This window comes from Cetorhinus maximus, chromosome 1 (assembly GCF_964194155.1).
Source record: "Cetorhinus maximus chromosome 1, sCetMax3.hap1.1, whole genome shotgun sequence".
NCBI lineage: Eukaryota > Metazoa > Chordata > Chondrichthyes > Lamniformes > Cetorhinidae > Cetorhinus > Cetorhinus maximus.
The window spans coordinates 3,417,380-3,438,703 of record NC_135879.1 but is presented as its reverse complement, the minus strand read 5'-3'; the positions used below and the strand labels follow the sequence as shown (position 1 = coordinate 3,438,703).

The following is a 21,324-nucleotide window of genomic DNA, read 5'->3' as shown; positions in this document are numbered from 1 at the left end:
ATGGGCTGAAAGTCACTTAGCGAGCAAGCTATAGACTGGACACGCACACTGTGATCATTTACCTTTGTTCCATTTGCTTAATGGTACAGCTCATCTGGTTAGTCTTCTCCTCCAAACGAGCAATGATTTCATTCTTCTGTCTAATCACATTATCGGAGCCCTGGGACATGGAAAAGAAATCACAATTTTCAAAGAGAGAGAGAGAAACTCCCCAACCTGTTTGGTCTCTGTAAAACCGACAGCTGATAATTCAAAGTTCCTTTTTGCTTAAATTTAAATTAAAAAGGCTACAATACATTCCCGGCCAGAACAGGAATGATTGGGAAATTTCCCCAGTCAATCACACCCAGAGACTGCACTACACTGCTGGAAATGACTGCAACTGATTCTACAACTTCATCTGTGTAATGTAACTACTCTGCACTGACTGCTGTTATGTAGAAATTGCTTTTCTTTTTTAAAAAAAAACTATAGATTCATTCCAGGTTAAGCAATGATTTACATGTACTGCTTTCAATTTATCAGATGGTTTTCGCTGCTCAATGTCCACCTCTGTTCAGGCCACAAGCATGATGCTGACCTCTCTGTCCTCTGCCTCCTGCAACATTCCAATGAAGCTCAGCACAAGCCTGAGGAACAGCGCCTCATCTTTTGATTGGGCACTTTACAGCCTTCTGGACTCAACACTGAATTTAACAGATCGTAACCTCTGCCTCCATTTTGTTTCCTTTTACTCTTCAGGTTTTGATTTTAGTCTCATTTTTCCCTTGTTTTTGCTTTCGGGCAGCAGCTACTCATTATTCTGCTATTTACACCACCTCTAGACACATCTTTTGTTTCTTTACTTGTCCCATTCCCATTCTCTTTGGCCCTGCACCAACTCTCGTCATTGACTCTCTCCTGTCCTATCACAGACCTTCCCTTCTGTTCTTTACCAACTTCCTCCCCCACCTTCACGTGCTTAAAATCAGACGACATTTCCAGCCTGTTCCAGCGATGAGCTCACAGACTGAAACATTAACCGTCTCGCTCTCCACAGATGCTATTTCCAGCATTATCTGTATTTATTCTAAATAGACACTGTTTTCTGTAAGATAGACTGCTTGCTGCGAGGTCTACCCAAGTCCTGCCCACTCCAATACATTGGCCAAAATACTGCTGCTCCACAAACACTATGCACAAAGTCCACTTGGATTTTTTACTCTCCCCGCCCCCACTCCACTGGATGTGGGTGTCACTGGCTAGACCAGCATTTATTGCCCATCCCTAGTCGCCCCTTGAGAAGGTGGTGGTGAGCTGCCTTCTCAAACCGCTGCAGTCCACGTGATGTAGGTGCACTCACAGTGCTGTTAGGAAGGGCAATATGAGGCCTAGTGTTTGTTATTATCAGTAGAAAGAAAATTGGAAAATAAACAAAATATTAAATTGGATTCTAGCCTCTGCTGAGCAAAGCCTCTTGTGGCCATAGTCTGCTAGTGCATTACAGCAATGGGAGGTGGTGTTTGGATTAATTCATTGGGAACAGTCCATTTATTAAGTCTGAAAAGTGGAGGGAGGGCTTACAAGGACAGTAAGAAATAACACTTGTTTCGTGCTTCCTCAAAAGACAAAATGGACAAAAATATTAATGCCCATCTTTTATTTTTGCACCGAAAAATTTGGATCAATGAATTGAGAGGGACTTTGAACTGAGACAGTATTGCTTCCCAATGTGAAGGGAATCAATATCTGATCTGGGGTTGGGAGGGGAAGCAGCAAAGATAATTCTTGCCCTACCTCAGCACATCTGCTCATCACAAGCCAAGTATCTCAGATCTGTCGAGATGACTATCCTGCAGGTTAACTGAAACTTTCAAAATAGACTAATGGATTTTTCGTTGGGTTACAGGTATTAAAGATGACAGAATCAAGGCAGTTAGATGGCGTTGAGATTCAGATTGGCTGTGATTTAACTGAATGGGTGGAATAGGGTCAATGGTCTTCTTTTGTATCACCTGTTCCAACTTGGAGCACTCCTAACCTGTAAAGAGAGACTACTGACCTCTCCTCAAGGAGGGGTGGGGGGTCACTAGGTGATCAATTCTTTTATCAAGAATGCAGTGACTGATGAGAGTTGCTTGTAAGAACATACAGACATGTGCTGCCAGGCTATCTCATTGTTTCATGAACCTAAAAGATAAATTGCTTTCCTTTCATTCCACACTTTACTTAACTTGTGGTATGTTGAGGAATGTTCACCCATCACCCCTTGCACCTGTTGACCTTACACTGGCTCCTGATCCTGCAACACTTCAGGTATGAAATCCTCCTCCTCGTTTTCGAATCCCTCCCCACCTCTGAAACCGTCTCCAGCCCTACAACCCTCCGAGACCTCTACGCTCCTCCAATTCTGGCCTCTTGCACGTCTTAGATTTTGATCGCTCCACCGTCGGAGGCCGTGACTTCAGTTGCCTGGGCCCCGAGCTCTGCATTTCCCTCATTAAACCTCTCCATCTCTCCTCCTTTAAAATCATCCTTAAAACCTACCTCTTTGACCAAACTTCTCGTCACCAGTCCCAACACCTCCCTCCGGCTTGGTGCCAAATTTTGTTTGATAATCGCTCCTGTGAAGCTACATGAAAGACACTGTATAAAATGGGAGTTGTTGCTGTATTGTCTCCTTCCTTTTCTTACCTGAACCTTTTGGGAGAGTTCATGGTTGAGTGCCTGGACATCATCCAGTTGCTGTCTAAATGTTACCAACACATCTTGCTTGTCACAGATGTCTTTTTCCAGCATTTTCATGGCTAGTTCCATCTCCTGTTTCATACCAATCTGAACCTCCAGCTCTTTTTCAACGTCCTAAACGACACAGACACAGAGTTTAAATTCTTCCCCCTAAACCAATACCAGTTCTTCAGCAGGTATTTAAGCTATGTTGGTACAGCACAGGGAGAGAAGCCAAAAGGCCCATTTGTGGCTATGCTGTCTCTTTGAATCTCCAGTTAGTCCTATTCTGCCCCCATTCTTTCCCCACAACCCTCCAATTTTCTTCCTTTAAAGTATTTACCCAATTTCCTTTTTTTTTTAATTCATTCGTGGGATGTGGCTGTCACTGGCCATGAGGTGGTGGTGGTGAGCTGCCTTCTTGAACCGCTGCAGTCCACATGGTACAGGGTGGGGGTGGTTCCAGGATTTTGACCCAGCGACAGTGAAGGAACGGTGATATATTTCCAAGTCAGGATGGTGAGTGACTTGGAGGGGAACTTGCAGGTGGTGGTGTTCCCATCTATCTGCTGCCCTTGTCCTTCTAGATGGTAGCAGTCGTGGGTTTAGAAGGTGTTGCCTAGGGAGCCTTGATGAGTTCCTGAAAGTTATTATTGAATCTGCTTCGACCACCCTTTCAGGCGGTGCATTGCAGTGCAACATTTGCTTGAGGGGGTGGGGGGTGGTGGCGGGGCGGGGGGGGGAGAAGAATTCTCACCTCCCCCTCCAGTTCTTTTGCCAATTATCTGAAATCTCTGCCCTGTTTACCGATCCACCCCCACATCCCCCCCCCCGGCCTGCTAGCCAGCAGAAACCAGTCAGGCAAAGTGCTTGCTAACACATATCACTGTACAAAGTAATCACCACTTGACCATTTCATAAAAAATTATATCCCTGAAAGAACGCTGTCACCATGAAAATTACTATTAGTGCTGTGAATCACAGACTATATGCAAAATTATCTTCCCCTTCCATCGTTTTGTCAAGTTCCTAACCCACAGAACACAAATTACAAAATGATCTTGTACCCAAGAGTGTAGCTTCCTGTAGCTAAAAATGGAACTGAAGCTTTTTAAACAAGTTATTATATTGACGGTGACTGCAGTAAATGTTACTGTAAAAGCCTCAGTAACTCAGTGCCGTGGATTGCAGTGAACAGTAAGGGCTAGCTCACTCTCTCTTATACCTAACGATGCCCGATTAGCACTCGAGTCTTCAACACAATGAGACTGAACTCGACTGCAATATCTGGGTTATCCCTTTCAAAAAGTGTGTTGAGATGGTGGACTCTGCCCCCTTCTAACTCACAAATCACAACTAAACATATGAGTTAAAATCCCACAATGGCCAGTTTCAGGACTTAAATTCACTTATTTAAAAAACTCAAAATGAAAAATGTGCTATCAGCAAAAAAATGACGACAAAGCTGTTGGATTGTTTACGCACACAGACACGCGCACAGACACGCGCACAGACACGCGCGCACAGACACGCGCGCACAGACACACGCACGCGCACACAGACACACGCACGCGCACACAGACACACGCACGCGCACACAGACACACGCACGCGCACACAGACACACGCACGCGCACACAGACACACGCACGCGCACACAGACACACGCACGCGCACACAGACACACACACGCGCACACAGACACACACGCGCACACAGACACACACGCGCACACAGACACACACGCGCACACAGACACACACGCGCACACAGACACACACGCGCACACAGACACACACGCGCACACAGACACACACGCGCACACAGACACACACGCGCACACAGACACACACGCGCACACAGACACACACGCGCACACAGACACACACGCGCACACAGACACACACACGCACACAGACACACACACGCACACAGACACACACACGCACACAGACACACACGCACACAGACACACACGCACACAGACACACACGCACACAGACACACACGCACACAGACACACACGCACACAGACAGGTCCACCTATGTCCCTTTAAAAAGGGAGGATAAGCTCACCTTACCTAGTCTGGTGTGAATCTGATTCCGATCTGCTCTCTGAAATGGCCTCACAGGCCACTCAGTTTATTCAATGGATCCTCTCGGCAGCTAAAGATGAACAATGAATTGCCAGAGGCACACCCATTTGGAGAATGAATTTAAATAAAAAATAACAACCTCACATATAGGGTAATGCGCATTTTATGAAACCCCCACTGGCAAATCCAGGTGAATTCAACAAGAGCAGGGTAAGAACAACCAACAGTGAAACAGATCACATATAGGAACAGGAGCGGGAGTGGGCCCATTCGGCCCATCAAACCTGCTCCACCAGTAAATAAGATCATGGGCTGATCTGACATGGCCTTAACTCCACTCTCCTACCTGCCTCTGTCACCCTCCACTCCCGTGTCCATCGTAAATCTGTTTAACTCAGCTTTGAATATATGCAATGCTCCCTTGGGGGTGGGAGGGGGGAGAATTCCAAACACTAATGACTCCCCGAGAGAAGAAATTCCTCATTTCCATTTTAAATGCTCCCCCGTCCCCCACCCCCAGTTCTAGACTCCCTGACAAAAAGGAAACATCTTCTTAGCATCTACCTCAGCAAGCCCCCTTAGAATCTTATGTGTCAATAAGATCACCTCTCATTCCCCTAAACTCTTAGACTGAAAACTCTAGACTAAAAGCATTTATTATTTACCCTGGTGCGTACACCAGGTTAGGGTTAGGATTGGAGAAGACTGCCTAAGAGTGTGGCGGAGGTAGATTCAATTGATAATTAGATAATTATCTGAAGAGAAAGAAGTTGCATAGCTGCAGCGAAAAGGCAAGGAAGTGGGATGAGCTGAGTTGCTCTGGTAGAGAGCGGGCAGGGACCAACGATTAATGGGATGTTTCCCCTTGTGGAAGGGGCTAGAACTAAGGGACGCAGATTAAAAATAAGAGGTCTCCCATTGAAGATGGAGATGAGGAGGATTTTGTCCCCTCGGGTCATTAGTCTGTGGAACTCTCTTCCCCAGAGAGTAGTGGAGGCAGGGTCATCGCATAGTTTTAAGGCAGAGTTAGATAAATTCTTGCCCGATAATGAAGATAAAAGGGTATAGGGGGTAGGCAGAATGTAGAGTTGAGGCCACAATCAGGACAGCCTTGATCTTATCGAATGGTGGAGCAGGCTAGAGGGGCTGAATGGCCTACTCCTGCTCCTCATTCGTACGCACATATGATTCTGCCACATTGCAGTGACCTACCAGCCTGAGCTGAGTCTCCTCCTTGAGTTGTTTCCTGGCTTCATTGTGTGAGTCGTCTGTTCCCTGGCGGGACTGTCTATGTGCCTGTCCCTCAGCATTCCCATCCAGCTTTCCCACCTGCAAAAAAAAAAAGGAAACCCATCTCAGCTTACAAAATTCAGCAATTCGGCAATGTTGTCACTGTATATAATAGGATGAAAAAGTGCCACATTCTCTTATTACCAGCAGACGCTAAAACGTCCATCGTCTGACACACAGCCAATTTCTTTCAACATTAGTTTCATTGAGAGTTTTGCCAGCACTAGGTTCATACTAATCAACACAGCAGAGACATTAAAAATATATATTAATTACAGACAGCAACAGCCCCAAGGAGAATGCTCGGAATCTTGCTGGAAATGAGGCATCTCAATGTGCTCTCTTAGTCAGGCTCTTTTCCCTGTTTATCTCCAAAATATTTTGCTCTGTAGCTTGTTGGGGAGTGTAAGCGGACAGCAGTGTGACGGGGACAACAGGACATCGGGAACCTCGGTGAACGATGGGGCCAACAGCATCTCCCTTCAATCAATGAGATTTAAAGGATCGAAAAAGAAAGAGGAACATCAGGTGAATTCGAGTCCAGTCAGGTACAGAAAGAGAGGGGGGGTGGTGGATGGTGGGCAGTTGGGGAGAGATGAGACCTGCACATGTGTGAGAGGGGGGAACCAAATTTGACATCTGTATAATCTCATGGAAAGAGGCTCCACAGTTTAAACCCTTCCCCTTTCTGGGCCAGGCAGGTCGATTAGAATTGCTTTAACAGTTATTGTGCTGCTCAAGGGTCCGGATTGATACAAACTCGAGTTTTCAGTACAGGTCATTAAAAACCTATTTGTTCCAACGAGATCCAGTAGGTAAAAATATATCCGGAGATGTACAAAATCGTTTCAGTAAATGACTGTTTATTGGCACAAATCACAATTAGACACACAGGTTAAAGACATCAGCAAGTTAATCATTGACTCTGGGCCTTCTTGCCCCATCTAGGGATGAAAAGCAGAAGTGTGTGTAATTAAACTCGTTTGCATGATAGACCTGCAGCAGCAGCAGCGAAAAATTTACCAGCAGTCAAATGGTTTAATCTGAATGAATATAATAGAGTTGCATTAACTTATCTCAGCAATCGGTCACTGTAATTTATTCAGTCAGTAGACAGTCACCCTAGTGAGGCTTGTAACTCTTTCGAGTTATCAACAGTCACAGATTGTAACTCTTTCGAGTACATTCACAGTTCTTGGTTTCCGGGAGTGGGACATGAACCCACAACCTTCTGATTCAAAGGCGAGGGTGCTCTGAACTTGTAGCCACCCTGGCCAAGGCTGCTCTCTAATCGCCTGCTACGACTATGCAAAAAGCTCTCCTTCTGTGCTGGAACTTCAGCCTGAAGCAGGACCCTGCCATGTGGGATACTGACCGTACTCACTCCCTCGCAAGGCTGAACGAGGGGCAGTGCAGATTTAAAGGGCGAGAGGAGATTTGATAGGTGTTCAAGGTGAGGAGGAGTCTGGATAGAGCAGGGAGAAACTGTTCCCATTGGCAAACAGTCCAGAGCCAGAGGTCACTGGTTTAAGGCGATTGGCAAAAGAACCACAGGCAACACAAGGAAAGGTTTTATTTTTAGAATGCAGCCAGTGGTGAGGATCTGGAATGCGCTGCCTGAGAGAGTGAGAGGGGTGGATACAATCAATCGTGACTTTCAAAAGGGAACTGGCTAATTATCTGAAGAGAAAAAATTTGCAGGGCTTTGGGGAAAAGGAGGGGGAAAACAGGACATGAGTTGTTCTAATAGTGAGCCAGCTGGACATGAGGGGCTGAACAGCCTGCTTCGGAGCTGTAACTATTCTCTGGTTCTGTCATCATAAAAGCTCTGCCATTAAAGCAATTCCACCTCAAACAGGACAGTTACTTCTGGTGCAACTCTTGATCAACCAATGCCTCTGGATGTCCCTGTCCTAAACCCTGGAATACCCTTCCAACATCTCTCTGCCTCTCTAACTCTCTCTTCTCCTTTAAAGTCACTCTTTAAAAACCAAACCTCTTCGACCACAGTTTTGATCGCCTGTCTCAATGTGATAACGTGCCAAATTTTGTCTGTTTTATATTTCTGTGAGACATCTTGGAACATCTTAACATACGAAGGACGCTATATAAATGCTGGGGCTATTGTTGAAATTCATTTCCTTTCTTTTCAAGAAAGGTTTTCTAAGTGGGACTTTGATTCGAACGCTAACTTTCACAGACAAGGCAGCGATTCCCTCCCATTATACCTACTTCCAGCTTCTTTCGAGTAGAGTCAGAATAATAAGCATTTTCCTGTTTTATTCGTTCGGTCTCTTCCTGTAGAGTGATGATCCTGTTGTTTGCTACTGCAAGCTGTAATTGAGGATAAAGAGAGAATCATGGACGCTTCCATCTTCAATCAACAAGGGAAATGTTGTCATTAGGACAGAAAAAAATCTGCAACAGTTAAGTTCTTCCAAATACTAATGTGCAAAAAAAAAGCCAGAAGTTGAAGGGTATGGACAGACTTCAGGAAGACTCAGGCTGGGTCCACGTGCACTGGAGGGGGTCAGGGAGTCAGAAAGGTGTTGTGACCCCTTCCTCTGCCCCCAGCATCGTAAGATGGGGGTGGTCCATGGGTAACCCGACAGTCCAAAAATAAGAGCCATGAGGAAGGTAATGGGAAAGCGCCTCAGCTGCTCCCCTAGTGAGTGCCTCTAAAATCTCGAGTGCATGATACCCGACCCAGGACCTTTCCAAGAAGCAGGACACAACGAATGAACAAACCCATCTGGTTGTGATCGTCAAGTCAAGACTCTTACATTTATCAATCCAACCCACCAGCCACCTGAGGAGAAGATATGAAATATATTTTCAAAGTTCTCATCCTTGGTTTCAAACTTCTCCATGGTTTTTCTCTTCCCTGTGCGCCCTCCTCCAGACCTTCAACCCTCTGGGATCCCTATATTGCTTCATTCTAGCCACTTAAGCATCCCTCACTCCATCACTGACAGTGTACCTTCAGCTGCAAAAGGCCCAAACTCAAATTCCTTCCTTAAACCTCTCCTCCTTACCTCTCTCTCCTTAAAACCTACACCCCCCCCTCACCCCTCAACTGAAGAGTTGTACAGATTCGAAACATTAACTTTATTTCTCTCCCCAACAGATGCTGCCAGATCGGCTGAGTTTTTCCAGAATTTTTGTTTTTATTTCGGATTTCCAAACTCTGCAGTATTTTGCTTTCATCTTAGTGATTAATTTAGTGAGCCTTCATTGCACTCCCTCTATGGCAAGTATATCTTTCCTTAGATAAGGAGACCAAAACTGCACAGACTACTCCAGGTGCAGTCTGACCAAGGCTCTATATAATTGCAGTGAGACATCTTTACTCCTGTACTCAAATCCTCCTGTAAGAAAGGCCAACATACTATTTGCTGCACCTGCATGTTAGCTTTCAGTGACTCATGAACAAGGACACTCAAATCCCTTTGAAGTTCAACACTTCCCAGCCTCCCATCATTAAGAAATGTGCTATATTTCCATTCTTCCTATCAGAGTGGTTAAGTTCACATTTCCTCATGTTGTATTCCGTCTGCCAAACTTTTTGCCCACTCGCTATAGCGTCCCCAAATCCCCTTGATGGTTCACATGGACTCACACGTCCACCTTGTCTGTGTCACCTGCAAACTTGGAAACACTACATTTAATCCACACATCCAAATTATTGATATAGATTGTGAATAGCTGGGGCCCAAGTACGGATCCTTGCGGTAGCCCATTAGTCACAGCCTGCCAACCTGAGAATCACCCATTATTTCCTACTCTGTTTTCTGTTGACCAGTTCTCAGTCCATGCCAGTATATTACCCCAATCCCATCTGCTCTAATTTTGCTCTTGTCTGGGATCTTATCAAAAGCTTTCTGAAAATCTAAATATACCACATCCATTGGTTCCCCTCATCTATTCTGCTAGTTACATTCTCAAAATACTCCCAACAGGTTGGTTAACCATGATTTCCCTTTAATAAATCCATGTTGACTCTACCCAATCTTATTATTTTCTAAGTGTCCTGTTATCACATCCTTTATAATAGATTCTAGCATTTTCCCCTCTACTGATGTCAGGCTAACAGGTCTGTAGTTCCCCATTTCCTCTCTCCCTCCTTTCTTAAACAGTGGGGTTACATTTGAAACCTTCCAATCTGCAGGAACCATTCCAGCATCTCTAGAATTTTGGAATATGGTCACCAATGCATCTACTATCTCTACAGCCACCTCTTTCAACACACTGGGATGTAAATCATCAGGTCCAGGGGATTTATCAGCTTCAAGTCCCATTACTTTCTCTAATACAATATTTTTTTTACTAATATTAATATCTTTCAGTTCCTCGTTTACAATTGTCCCTTGATTCCCACTGCACCGTTATACATTTAGTCCAATTCTCTCTCAAACAGCAGTTTGCAAATCGTTGTAGGGTAGATCACTGACTGAGGAACAAGGCTATGCATCCTGCCAAGTTTCACTAACCTCTTCAGTAAGCTTTGTATTTGATTTTTCCAACGCATCCACTTTTGCTTGTAGATTATTTACAGTTGCACTGCAAGCAAAAATATACAAAGTAAGCAAGTGTTTAACAAATTAGCATTCATAGCACAGAAACAGGCCATATGGCCCAATATGCTGGTGTTTCTGCTCAGAGTCTCTTCCCACCCTACTTCATCTCACCCGATCAGCATATCCTTGTATTCCTTTCTCCCCCATGTGTTTATCTAGTTTTTCCTGAAACGTATCTATACTGTTCACCTCAACCACTCCGTGTTAGTGAGTTCCACATTCTCCCCACTCTCTCGGTAAAGAAGTTTCTCCCGAATTCCCCGCTGGGTTTATTAGTGACCGTCTTATATTTACTGCCTCTAGTTCTGGTCTCCCCCATTAGTCGAAACAACTTCTCTACGTCTAACCTACTAAAACTCTTGCATAATTTTTAAGAACTCAATGAGGTCAGCCCCTCAGTCTTCCTTCTTTTAGAGGACGACAGCTGCTGCTCAGCCTTTCCTGGTAGTTAGGACCCCTCAGTCCTGCTATCATCCTTCTACATCTTTTTTTGGGCAGCCTCTCCAATGCCTCTATTGTTTTTATAATGTGGAAACTACAGCTATCCAGTTACAGGTAACAGCTCTGGTAATCACTTTATAATGATTTATAGATTGGGTGGGGTATGTGTGTTTGGAGGGGGTGGGGGTGCCGACCAGTCAATGAGGATTTCAGAAAGTTCAGAACTTTACTCCAAAGTAGGGCGAGTCTTGCCCATTAACACTCCGTCTCGTACCTTAGGTGTCGATTGAGTTCTTCCACATAGTTTTTTTGGTCCAAAATGGCAGTAATTTGCCCATCCCTAAGAAAAGGAGATAATTCCTGTTTATAAACTGGTGGAGAAAGTAGCAGTTAAGCAAAGATCAACATGCTGCAAGCAAGCCTGGTGATTATAGTCATCACCTCCTTGTTAGTGAAGTTTCATTAAAGGACTCAGTGGGTAACGCTCTCATCTTGGAGTCCGAAAGAGGTGGGTTTTAAGTCCCCCCTTTACAAAAAAAGACCACTTCCAGGCCGACGCTCCACTACAGTATTGAAGGAATGCTGCATCGTCAGAGGCACAGACTTTCAGACGAGACAATAAACCTGGGGCCATTCATCATCCGGGAATGATGTAAAAACACCCATGGCACTATTTTTAAGAGCAGCAAGAAGTAGCCTGACCAATATTTATCTCTCAACCAACATCACTGTAAACAGATTATCTGCGTTGTCACATTGCTGTTTGTGGGAGCTTGCTGTGCACAAATTGGCTGCTGCATTTTCTACATTACAACAGTGACCATCCTTCAGAAATATTTCACTGGCTGTAAATTGCTTCAGGACACCTTGAGGTTGTGAAAGGCATTCTAAGAAATGCAAGTCTCTCTTACAATTTACAAGTTTTCAGGCTACTAAAAGTTTACTGAATCCCACAATTCAAGAATTCTCAACTATGAATGACAAATGCTTTGTGAAGCAATTCGCAGCTTATTTAGGAACCAACTCAAGCTCTTAGGCAATATTTATTTATTCTGCAGCAAGGGACACTAGAAAGATTTTCCAGTCATTCATCTGCCTGATCTGGGATCTTGCTGTGCATTTGCCCTCAAAACGAGTTGTCTACTGTTCAAAAAAGTCATTAATTGGTTGTGAAAGCCCTTGGGGCATCCCGGGGTTGTGAAAGGTGGCCAGATGTAGTTACCCAGGGGAATCGGGATGAAGCACCAATGACAGAGGACCACTCACCCCTCAGTGCTTTTACTGCTGTGGCCTCCATCCTTCAAGTAGAGAGAGAAATCAATCACACCGACCTGAAAGATACAGAAATCCCGCGTCAGGATGACGTTACATCACCTCACAACGCCTTACAAAATAAGATGGGGGTTACACTAGCCAGTGTGTCAAATGTAACTAGCATCAGCACTGCCAATACTGCACCTTGTTAGCTGAAAGCAACATCCATAATTAAGATTCAGCTCTCTGGCATTCCAACCAATTTTACAATTATGAAAGAGTTCGATAGGTTAAAATGTAGAGAAAATGCTTCCACTTGTGGGGGAGTCTAAAACTAGGGACCGTAAATGTAAAATAAGCACAAAAATAGCTAGAAAAACTCAGCAGGTCAGGCAGCATCTGTGGGAGAGAAACAGGGTTAATGTTTCAAGTTGATGGCCCAATAGAAAATTAGGACTTTTTAAGTCAGTGGATATACAAAAATGAGATAGTCACTAATAAATCCAATAGGGAAAATTAGGAAAAAGCTCTTTACCACAAGAGTGCGGTGAGAGTGTGGAACTCACTACCACAGGGAGTGGCCGAGGTGAATGAGAATAGTATAGATATATTTAAGGAGAAGCTGGATAAACAACGGAGGGAGAAAGGATAGTCCGAGATGGAGATGGGGTGGGAGGAGGCGCCTATGGAGCTTAAAACAGTCGGGCTTAATGGCCTGTTTCTGTGCTGTAAATTCTCTATAATATTGCACTTGTTTTACTAGATTTTCATTCACATTTTATGTAACCATTGTACAACTAAAGATACAGATAGCTATTGAAGTTATGTATTTTGATATACATTCACAGTAAAAATACACAGATTGCACGAGGTCATCACTCGCCTCGTTACAAATGAGTTTACTGTGAATACCTTCAATGTTCAGTGGTATTATCTGCTCCATTAGGCAGTTCCAGCAAGTTATGGTTATAGCACTCGTTATCCTGTATCTGCTTCTTTAATCTGACATCAGCAACTTCTGAACATCATTTTTAAAAAAAACACCTTTCATCTGGGTGGTTTTTTTTCCCTATTCATTCTCAGGATGTGGACATCACTGGTAAGGCCAGTGAAGAAAAATCATTGTTAAGCAGTTAACAAACATACAAATTTCAAAAAGACATTCGATGCTCAAACAAGTTAATCTGCTCCATTTCATTTCAGCAAGGTGTGCCAGTGACAAAACATTTGCTTTGGCTTTTTTTTTTGTTTCTTGCCCATCCCTCGTTGCCCTCAAGAAGGACTTTTTACAATTGATATAAATGACTTGGATGAAGGGACCGAAGGTAAGGTGGCTAAATTTGCTGATGACACAAAGATGGGTAGGAAAGTAAATTGTGAAGAGGACGGAAGGAGGTTACAAAGGGATATAGATAGGTTAAGTGAGTGGGCAAAGATTTGGCAAATGTGAAACTGTCCATTTTGGCAGAAAGAATAAAAAAGGAAGCTTAGTATCTAAATGGTGAGAGATTGCAGAGCTCTGAGATTCAGAGGGATCTGGGTGTCCTAGTACATGAATCACAAAAGGTTAGTATGCAGGTACAGCAAGTAATTAGGAAAGCTAATAGAATGTTATCATTTATTGTGAGGGGAATTGAATACAAAAACAGGGAGGTTATGCTTCAGTTGTACAGGGCATTGTTCAGACCATATCTGGAGTACTGTGACCAGCACTGGTCTCCCTATTTAAGGAAAGATGTAAATGTGTTAGCAGTTCAGAGAAGATTACTGGACTAATATCAGGAATTGGCAGGTTGGCTTATGAGGAAAGGTAGGACAGGTTGGTCTTCTAAACTCAATGGGATATAAGCATAAGAGGCAACTTGATTGAAACCTTTAAGTTCCTGAGGGATCTTGACAGGGTGGATGTGGAGAGAATGTTTCCTCTTGCAGGAGAATCTAGAACTAGGGGTCGTTGTTTAAAACATAAGGATTGCTCATCAAGACAGAGAATTTTTTTTTCTGAGGGTTGTGTGTTTTTGGAATTCTCTTCCTCAAAAGGCGGTGGAAGTACTAGGCAGAGAGCTAGATAGATTCTTGATTAACAAAGGGGAAAAGGTTATCAGGGATAGGAAAGAGGTTACAATCAGATCAGCCATGATCTTATTGAATGGAGGAGCAGGCTCAAAGGACTGAGTGGCCTACTCTTGCTCCATGTTTGCAGTAGTGAGCTGCCTTCTTGAAACACTGCAGTCTATGCAGTGTAGGTACAACCACAGTGCTAATAGGAAGGGAGCTCCAGGATTTTGACCCAGTGACAATGAAGGAACAGCGATATATTTCCAAGTCAGGATGGTGTGCAGTTTGGAGGGGAACTTGCAGGTGGTGATGTTCCCACCTATCTGCTGCCCTTGTCCTTCTAGATGGTAGAGGTCGTGGTTTGGGCGGCGCTGTTGAAGGAGCCTTGGTGAGTTACTGCAGTGCATCTTGTAGATGGTACACACTGCAGCCACTGTGTTTCAAGCTGCAGGAAGTGAATGTTTAAGGTGGTGGATGGGGTGTCAATCAAGTGGTCTGCTTTGTCCTGGATGGTGTTGAGCTTGAGTGTTGTTGGAGCTGCACTCATCCAGGCAAGTGGAGAGTATTCCATCACACTCCTGACATGTGCCTTGTAGACAGTGGACAGGATTAGTCAGGGGGTGAGTTACTCTCCACAGGATTCCCAGCCTCTGACCTGCTCTTTAGTAGTCACAGTATTTATATGGCTAGTCCAGTTCAGTTTCGTCAATAGTAACCCCCAGGATCTTGATGGATGGGGTTCAGTAATGGTAAATGCCATTGAATGTTAATGAAGAAAATACAAAACCTTATGATAATGTGCAATGTTTTCACCCCTCCAATAACTCATCTACCAAATCTTTCTGTAGAGAAAGTAGAATGCAGAAATGTGATCCTACTGGTGCCCAACTGTAATTCATCAACACAGAAAGCTTTGTTACGTGACTAGGTTTACATCAGAACTTAAAAAAAAACATTATGATACAGGCAGCGCTAGAAAGGCTAGCTTTTATTGTCCATCCCTGGTTACATGGATCAGTTGAAGTCCAGTCAGGTTCTTTAGCCATTATTTAATTTTACTCAGGTTGACAACAATTTAACCAATGTCTTTGTAACGGAAAACGTGATCAAAGTGGACATTCAACTTCCTATCCACAAGCAAAGTCCAGCATTATTTTTTGAAAGAGTGTGTGTCAGGAAACACTTCTTCACATAATGGGCAGTAGAAGTGAAATAATCTCCCACAAGAAGCATTAGCCACTAGCTCACTTACGATCCAGTAAGATTTTTTGTAGCTAATATCTACACTAACAACCAATTTGAGATTATCAGCCGAGTTTGTAATGAAAAGTAGGCTCATGCTAGAAGCTAACATGCAGTCATACGCAGGTACCCATTCTCTGCAAACAAAGGAATATGTTCAAGCCTTGTGCTTTTTTTGAATTACCCGGGGAGCTTGGGGAGCCTATAGTTCCCCGTTGCTTTCTCCATGACAATTCACTTCAGCCGATCAGAGTCAACTTGCCAACCAATCGGCACCCTTTTCTCCCGACTGATTGAAATTTGGCATTCTTGTGATTGTCCTGACGAGTACAAGATGAAAAGCTTCGACAACATGTCTCTCTTTTCAGCAAGAGTAAGACTTGTGCTAGCTAAGGGTTATAAACGGAATATGGAGGGAGTCAGGATACAGACCAGCTATGATCTTGCTGAATTGGGGAACAGACCTATGGGGCTGAATGTTCTCCTGTTCCTACCTGAGTATCTAGATCTTCCCCCTTCATACAAAGATTGACATCGATCACATTGAGTCCAACAAGGAGTCCAGCAATCACTGCTCCTTCCTCTTCCATCATCAAAGCGTTCGGCTCATAGAATTCACTGGTGAAGAAGAATAAAACATCACAAGGACGTAAGAAATAGGTGCAGTGGACCATTCAGCCCCTCGAGCCTGCTCCGCAATTCAGTGGACTTCTGCATCAACTCCACCGTCTCACCCGATTCCCAGGTCCCTCGATCTCCTCAATGTCCAAAAAATCTATTTATTTTCAGTCTTGAATATACTCAACAACCGGAATTTTCTACCCCAGGGGGCTGCGGACGCTCAAAGATTCACAACCCTCCAAGTGAAGAAAATTCTAAGTCAGTCCAAACCTGCGTTCCCCTAAATGCTGACACTATGATCCCTGGTTCTGAAACCCCGCAGGTTAATAAGAGCAAATCAGCCCCGATTCCTGCAGTGGACTGAAATTTCCCTGATGGAAATACAAGCCCCTCGACAATGCAGCAAAAGCAGCTTCACAACAGGAGGTGAAAGATGTGAAAATTTTGAGGCAGTTTTAAGCTTCCCCGCAGTCAATCACAATATTCAGGTCTCCCCAAGCAGAAGGCACGTCACTGCAGCCACTTTATGGGGGCTGATGTTGTACCTGCTGCAGTGGCAGCCGCTGACCACCCCTACTGAAGGCGTTTCCATGGTGCCGCTCCCACTGATGGCCCCTCAGCACCGCCCCCACACCCCAGGGCGAGAGGCCCTGTCCCGAGGCTGCGCCGAACCGACCACCCGACCTTGAAACGCGATCACCCGCCCAAATTGGACACAACCCCAGAAGCCTCCTCCAGGAAGATCGCACCCAACGTCTCGCCAGGAACATTCCCAGCTTTCCAGTCTGGAACGGAGGCGGAAGTTGGGACACCAGGGAAAATCCTGCCCATTAGATCCTAAGCCTGAGCAAAATAGTGAGTTAAACACCAAATACTCTCCACTTGCCTGGATGAGTGTGGCTCCCACAACACTCAAGAAGCTCAACACCATCCAGGACAAAGCAGCCCCTACTTGATTGGCACCCCATCCACAAACATTCACTCCCTCCACCACCAACACACAGTAGCAGCAGTGTGTACCATATACAAGATGCACTGCAGCAACTCACCAAGGCTCCTTTGACAGCACCTTCCAAACCCACGACCTCTGCCACCTAGAAGGACAAGCGCAGCAGATAGATGGGAACACCACCACCTACAAGTTCCCCTCCAAGTCACTCACCATCCTGACTTGGAAATATATCGGCCGTTCCTTCACTGTCGCTGGGTCAAAATCCTGGAACTCCCTCCCTAACAGCACTGTGGGTGCACCTACACCACATGGACTGCAGCGGTTCAAGAAGGCAGCTCACCGCCACCTTCTCAAGGGCAACCAGGGATGGGCAATAAACGCTGGCCTAGCCAGTGATACCCACATCCCATGAATAAATTAAAAAAAAACTGGCTAAGGGCAAATGCTTGAAATTTTGAAACACCGAATGAGGATCCACTTGCTCAATGTGCCCAGAATCATCAAAAACTCTCAAAGCGAGCAAGAAATGTTAAAACACTAACCTGAGAAGATCCTTCCGATTAATCAAAGCTTTCATATAATCTGACAGCTTTTTCTGCATCAGAGCTAGACGCAGCCATGCTCTCCCTCTGCCAACTGGAGTCCTGAAAATATTCAAAGACTGAGGTTACTATGTTAAAAAGGTGCTATATAAATGCATAGGGGGAAAAGATGGTGGGGTAGTGGTAATGGCACTGGACCAGGCTGACAATCTAGGGCCACAGGTTCAAATCCCACCATGCCAGCCGGTGGAATTTAAATACAATCAGTCTGGAATTGAAAGCTCATCACGGTGACAATGGCAACTGTTAGTGACTGTTGTAAAATCCCATCTGGTTCACTGATGTCCATTAGGCCTGGCCCACCATGTGACTCCAGACTCCCACAAATGTTGTTGACTCCACTGCTCTCTGAAATGGCCTAGCAAACCACTCAGTTCAAGGGCAATTAGGGGCGGGCAACAAATGCTGGCCTTGCCAGTGACATCCACATCCCATGAAGAATAAATTTAAAACAATGTTGTAGGAACAGTTATGATTAGGGGGCTCTTCATCAAATGTATCGAGCAATTCAACTGGGGCAGTATCTTACTTTAAAGAACATAAGGAAAAGGAGCAGGAGTCAACCATTCAGCTCCTCAAGTCTGATCCACCATCGAGTAAGATCATGGCTGATCTTCAACCTCAACTCCTCTTCCCTGCACTATCCCCCTATCCCTCAATTTCCCTGGGGCAGTTTTCAGTCGGTATGCAGGGACAGGCCTGACACGCTGATGTCGGAGTCTGCTGTCCGCCTGCCGAAATGTAACCGGCCCGTTAAGGCCATTAACAAAGCCGTTATTGTAATTGTTAACGCTGCCCGTCCAGCCTCAAGGTCGTCGGGCGGGTGAAAAGCCCAAGCGGCCTTCCCGTTTTTTTGTTAGGAAACTTCATCCATGAGCGGGATGAGGTTTCCTAAAGCTTTTATTAAATAACTAAAAACATTTTCACAAATGTCCCAACTTCAAGTGACACAGTCACACGAGGGGACATGTTTAAATAAATTTTTCAACCTTTTATTTAATATTGATTCAATCTCCCTGAGGCAGCTCCCGTTCCTTGGAGATCGAAACGCTCTTCCAATCGCACGCACGAAAGACGCTGGCCCCGATTCTCCATCCTCCTCCCTCCACCCTGCCTGCACAGGTAGCGCTGAGCGCTACCGGTCACCTCTTACGCCTGCCGGGCCTTAATTGGCCCGCCTGTGTGAAATGGCGATGTGGAGCTGATCGCGGGCAGCAATTGGCTCCATGCCTGCCCCGCCCACTCCCGCCAAGCCCACCCACCACATGAAAAATTCTGCCCTTATAAAAGTGTCCAAACCTCCTTATTCTGAGACTCCGACTTGGTAGTTCTAGATTCCCCAGCCAGGGGGAAACATTTCCTCAGCATCTACCCAGTCAAGCCCCTCAAGGATTTTATACATTTCAATGAGATCACCTCTCGTCCTTCAAAGCTCCAGAGAATGTACTCACTTAAGACCCGGAAGGTCCTTGACACTGACAGTAATTTCACCAGCTTCGGGACATAGCTTCTCCACCAACTCCAACGCACCCCAGAACGACTTGTTCTGCCCAAGAAAGGTTTTCTTAACTGTTTGAAAAAGAATATGCAAAACCAAAACACTGGAGTAAAATCAGCACATTTTTAAAGTTCAGTCAAATGTACGTGCACCAAATTTAATGAACCCCAAGTTAAAAGTTAAGGTAACTACAAAAGGGCCCTCAAATGATTCAGTCAAAAGAGAGTTAGAGGATTGGCCAGAGTGATACAGAAAAGTAGGCTTCAGGACAATCCAAGAGAGTTGGCAACGCAAGCTCCCAGCCAACGTTTGGACCTGTCTACATCCCAGAGTTACAGCAGTGGGACATCAGGAGTATTTCTGCTCCATGGATTTGACAGCAATTGTAACACAGGCCACAATATCATCATCTAGTTCATTGTAACCATGAGAGAGTTTCTCTGGACCCTCAGATTAGTTATTGTTATAGGATCATACAGGACAGAAGGAGGCCAATCAGCCTCTCTTTGGGTCAAAGATCTGATAGAGGTATACAAGATTATGACATGTTTAGATAAGCTAGACAAAGAAAGTCTGTTCCCAATGGCTGATGATGCAAGGAAGCGGAGATGACCAATGATTTCAAAAGAAGACTGGATGGGTACTTGATGGAGATAAACTTGCAGAGCTAGGGATTGGAGTGGGGGAATGGAACTGATTAGTTTGATCTACAGGGGGCTGGCAGAGACTTGGTGGGCTGAAAGGCCTCTTTCTGTGCCGTAATCACTCTGAATATCGAACAATCCTCTCCCGTGACATTGCATTGTCATCAAACCATCCGGATATATTCTTTATTGAGGTCAATTGAATTATTTTGTTTTAGCATTCATTAAGTCATATATGAACATGCATACATACGAATTAGGAGCAGGAGTAGGCCATTCAGCCCCTCGAGCCTGCTCCGTCATTCAATAAGATCATGGCTGATCTGAATGTAACCTCAACCCCTGATAACCTTTCACCCCTTTGTTAATCAAGAATCTATCTAGGTCTGCCCTAAAAATATTCAAAGACTCTCTTCCAACACTTTGAGGAAGAGAGTTCCAAAGACTCTCAACCCTCAGAAAACAAAATCTCATCTGTGCCTTAAATGGGTGACCCCCTTATTTTTAACCAGTGACCCCTAGCTCTAGATTCTCCCACAAGAGGAAACATCCTCTCCACATCCACCGTGTCAAGACCCCTCAGGATCTTAAAGGTTCCAATTAAGACACCTCTTACTCCTCTAAATTCCAGTGGATATAAGCCTAACCTGTCCAGCCTTTCCCCACAAGACAGCCGATCCACTCCTGGTATCAGTCTAGTAAACCTTCTCTGAACTGCTTCTAATGCATTTAGATCTTTCCTTAAGTAAGGAGACCAATACTGTACACAGTACTCCAGATGTGGTCTCACCAGTACTCTTTATAAATGAAGCATAGCCTCCCTATTTTTGTAATCAATTCCCCTTGCAATAAACGATAACATTTTATTAGCTTTCCTAATTACTTGCTGTACCTGCACACTAGTCTTTGTGATTCATGCACAAGGACACCCAGGTCCCTCCAAATCTCAGAGCTCTGCAATCTCTCACCATTTAGATAATAAGATTTTTTTTTATTCTTCCTGCCAAAATGAACGTTTTCACATTTCCCCACATTATACTCCACTTGTTGCCAGATCTTTGCCCACTCACTTAACCCGTCCATATCCTTCCTTATGTCCTCTTCACAATTTACTTTCCTATCTATCTTTGTGTCATCAGCAAATTTAGTGACCATTCCTTTGGTCCCTTCATCCATATTTCCAATCTAATGGAACCTTCTCCGAATCTAGGGAATTTTGGAAAATTAAAACCAGCTCATCAAGTATCTCACTAGCCACTTCTTTCAAGACCTTCGGGTGACATCCACTCGGACTCGGGGATTTGTCAGCCCGCAGCCCCAACTATTTGCTCAATACCACTTCC

General features: G+C 44.6%; 1 protein-coding gene across 6 annotated transcripts in view; it reads right to left on the bottom strand.

Moving 5' to 3' along the window:
* rufy3 (RUN and FYVE domain containing 3) overlaps window positions 1-21,324 on the bottom strand; it is a 77,453-nt gene that overhangs the window by 16,754 nt on the left and 39,375 nt on the right. For all 6 annotated transcript variants that reach the window (XR_013580146.1, XM_078567359.1, XM_078567451.1 and 3 more), the window contains exons 3-12: window positions 19,291-19,408; window positions 17,780-17,881; window positions 16,159-16,282; window positions 12,377-12,441; window positions 11,385-11,450; window positions 10,583-10,652; window positions 8,325-8,426; window positions 6,015-6,131; window positions 2,674-2,841; window positions 63-160 (exon numbers count right to left, since the gene is read on the bottom strand). Coding sequence is in view for 5 of the 6 variants with exons in the window: in XM_078567359.1 (XP_078423485.1) it covers window positions 63-160; window positions 2,674-2,841; window positions 6,015-6,131; window positions 8,325-8,426; window positions 10,583-10,652; window positions 11,385-11,450; window positions 12,377-12,441; window positions 16,159-16,282; window positions 17,780-17,881; window positions 19,291-19,408 (1,030 nt within the window). In the remaining variant the exon portion in view is untranslated. The remainder of the gene's footprint in view (window positions 1-62; window positions 161-2,673; window positions 2,842-6,014; window positions 6,132-8,324; window positions 8,427-10,582; window positions 10,653-11,384; window positions 11,451-12,376; window positions 12,442-16,158; window positions 16,283-17,779; window positions 17,882-19,290; window positions 19,409-21,324) is intronic.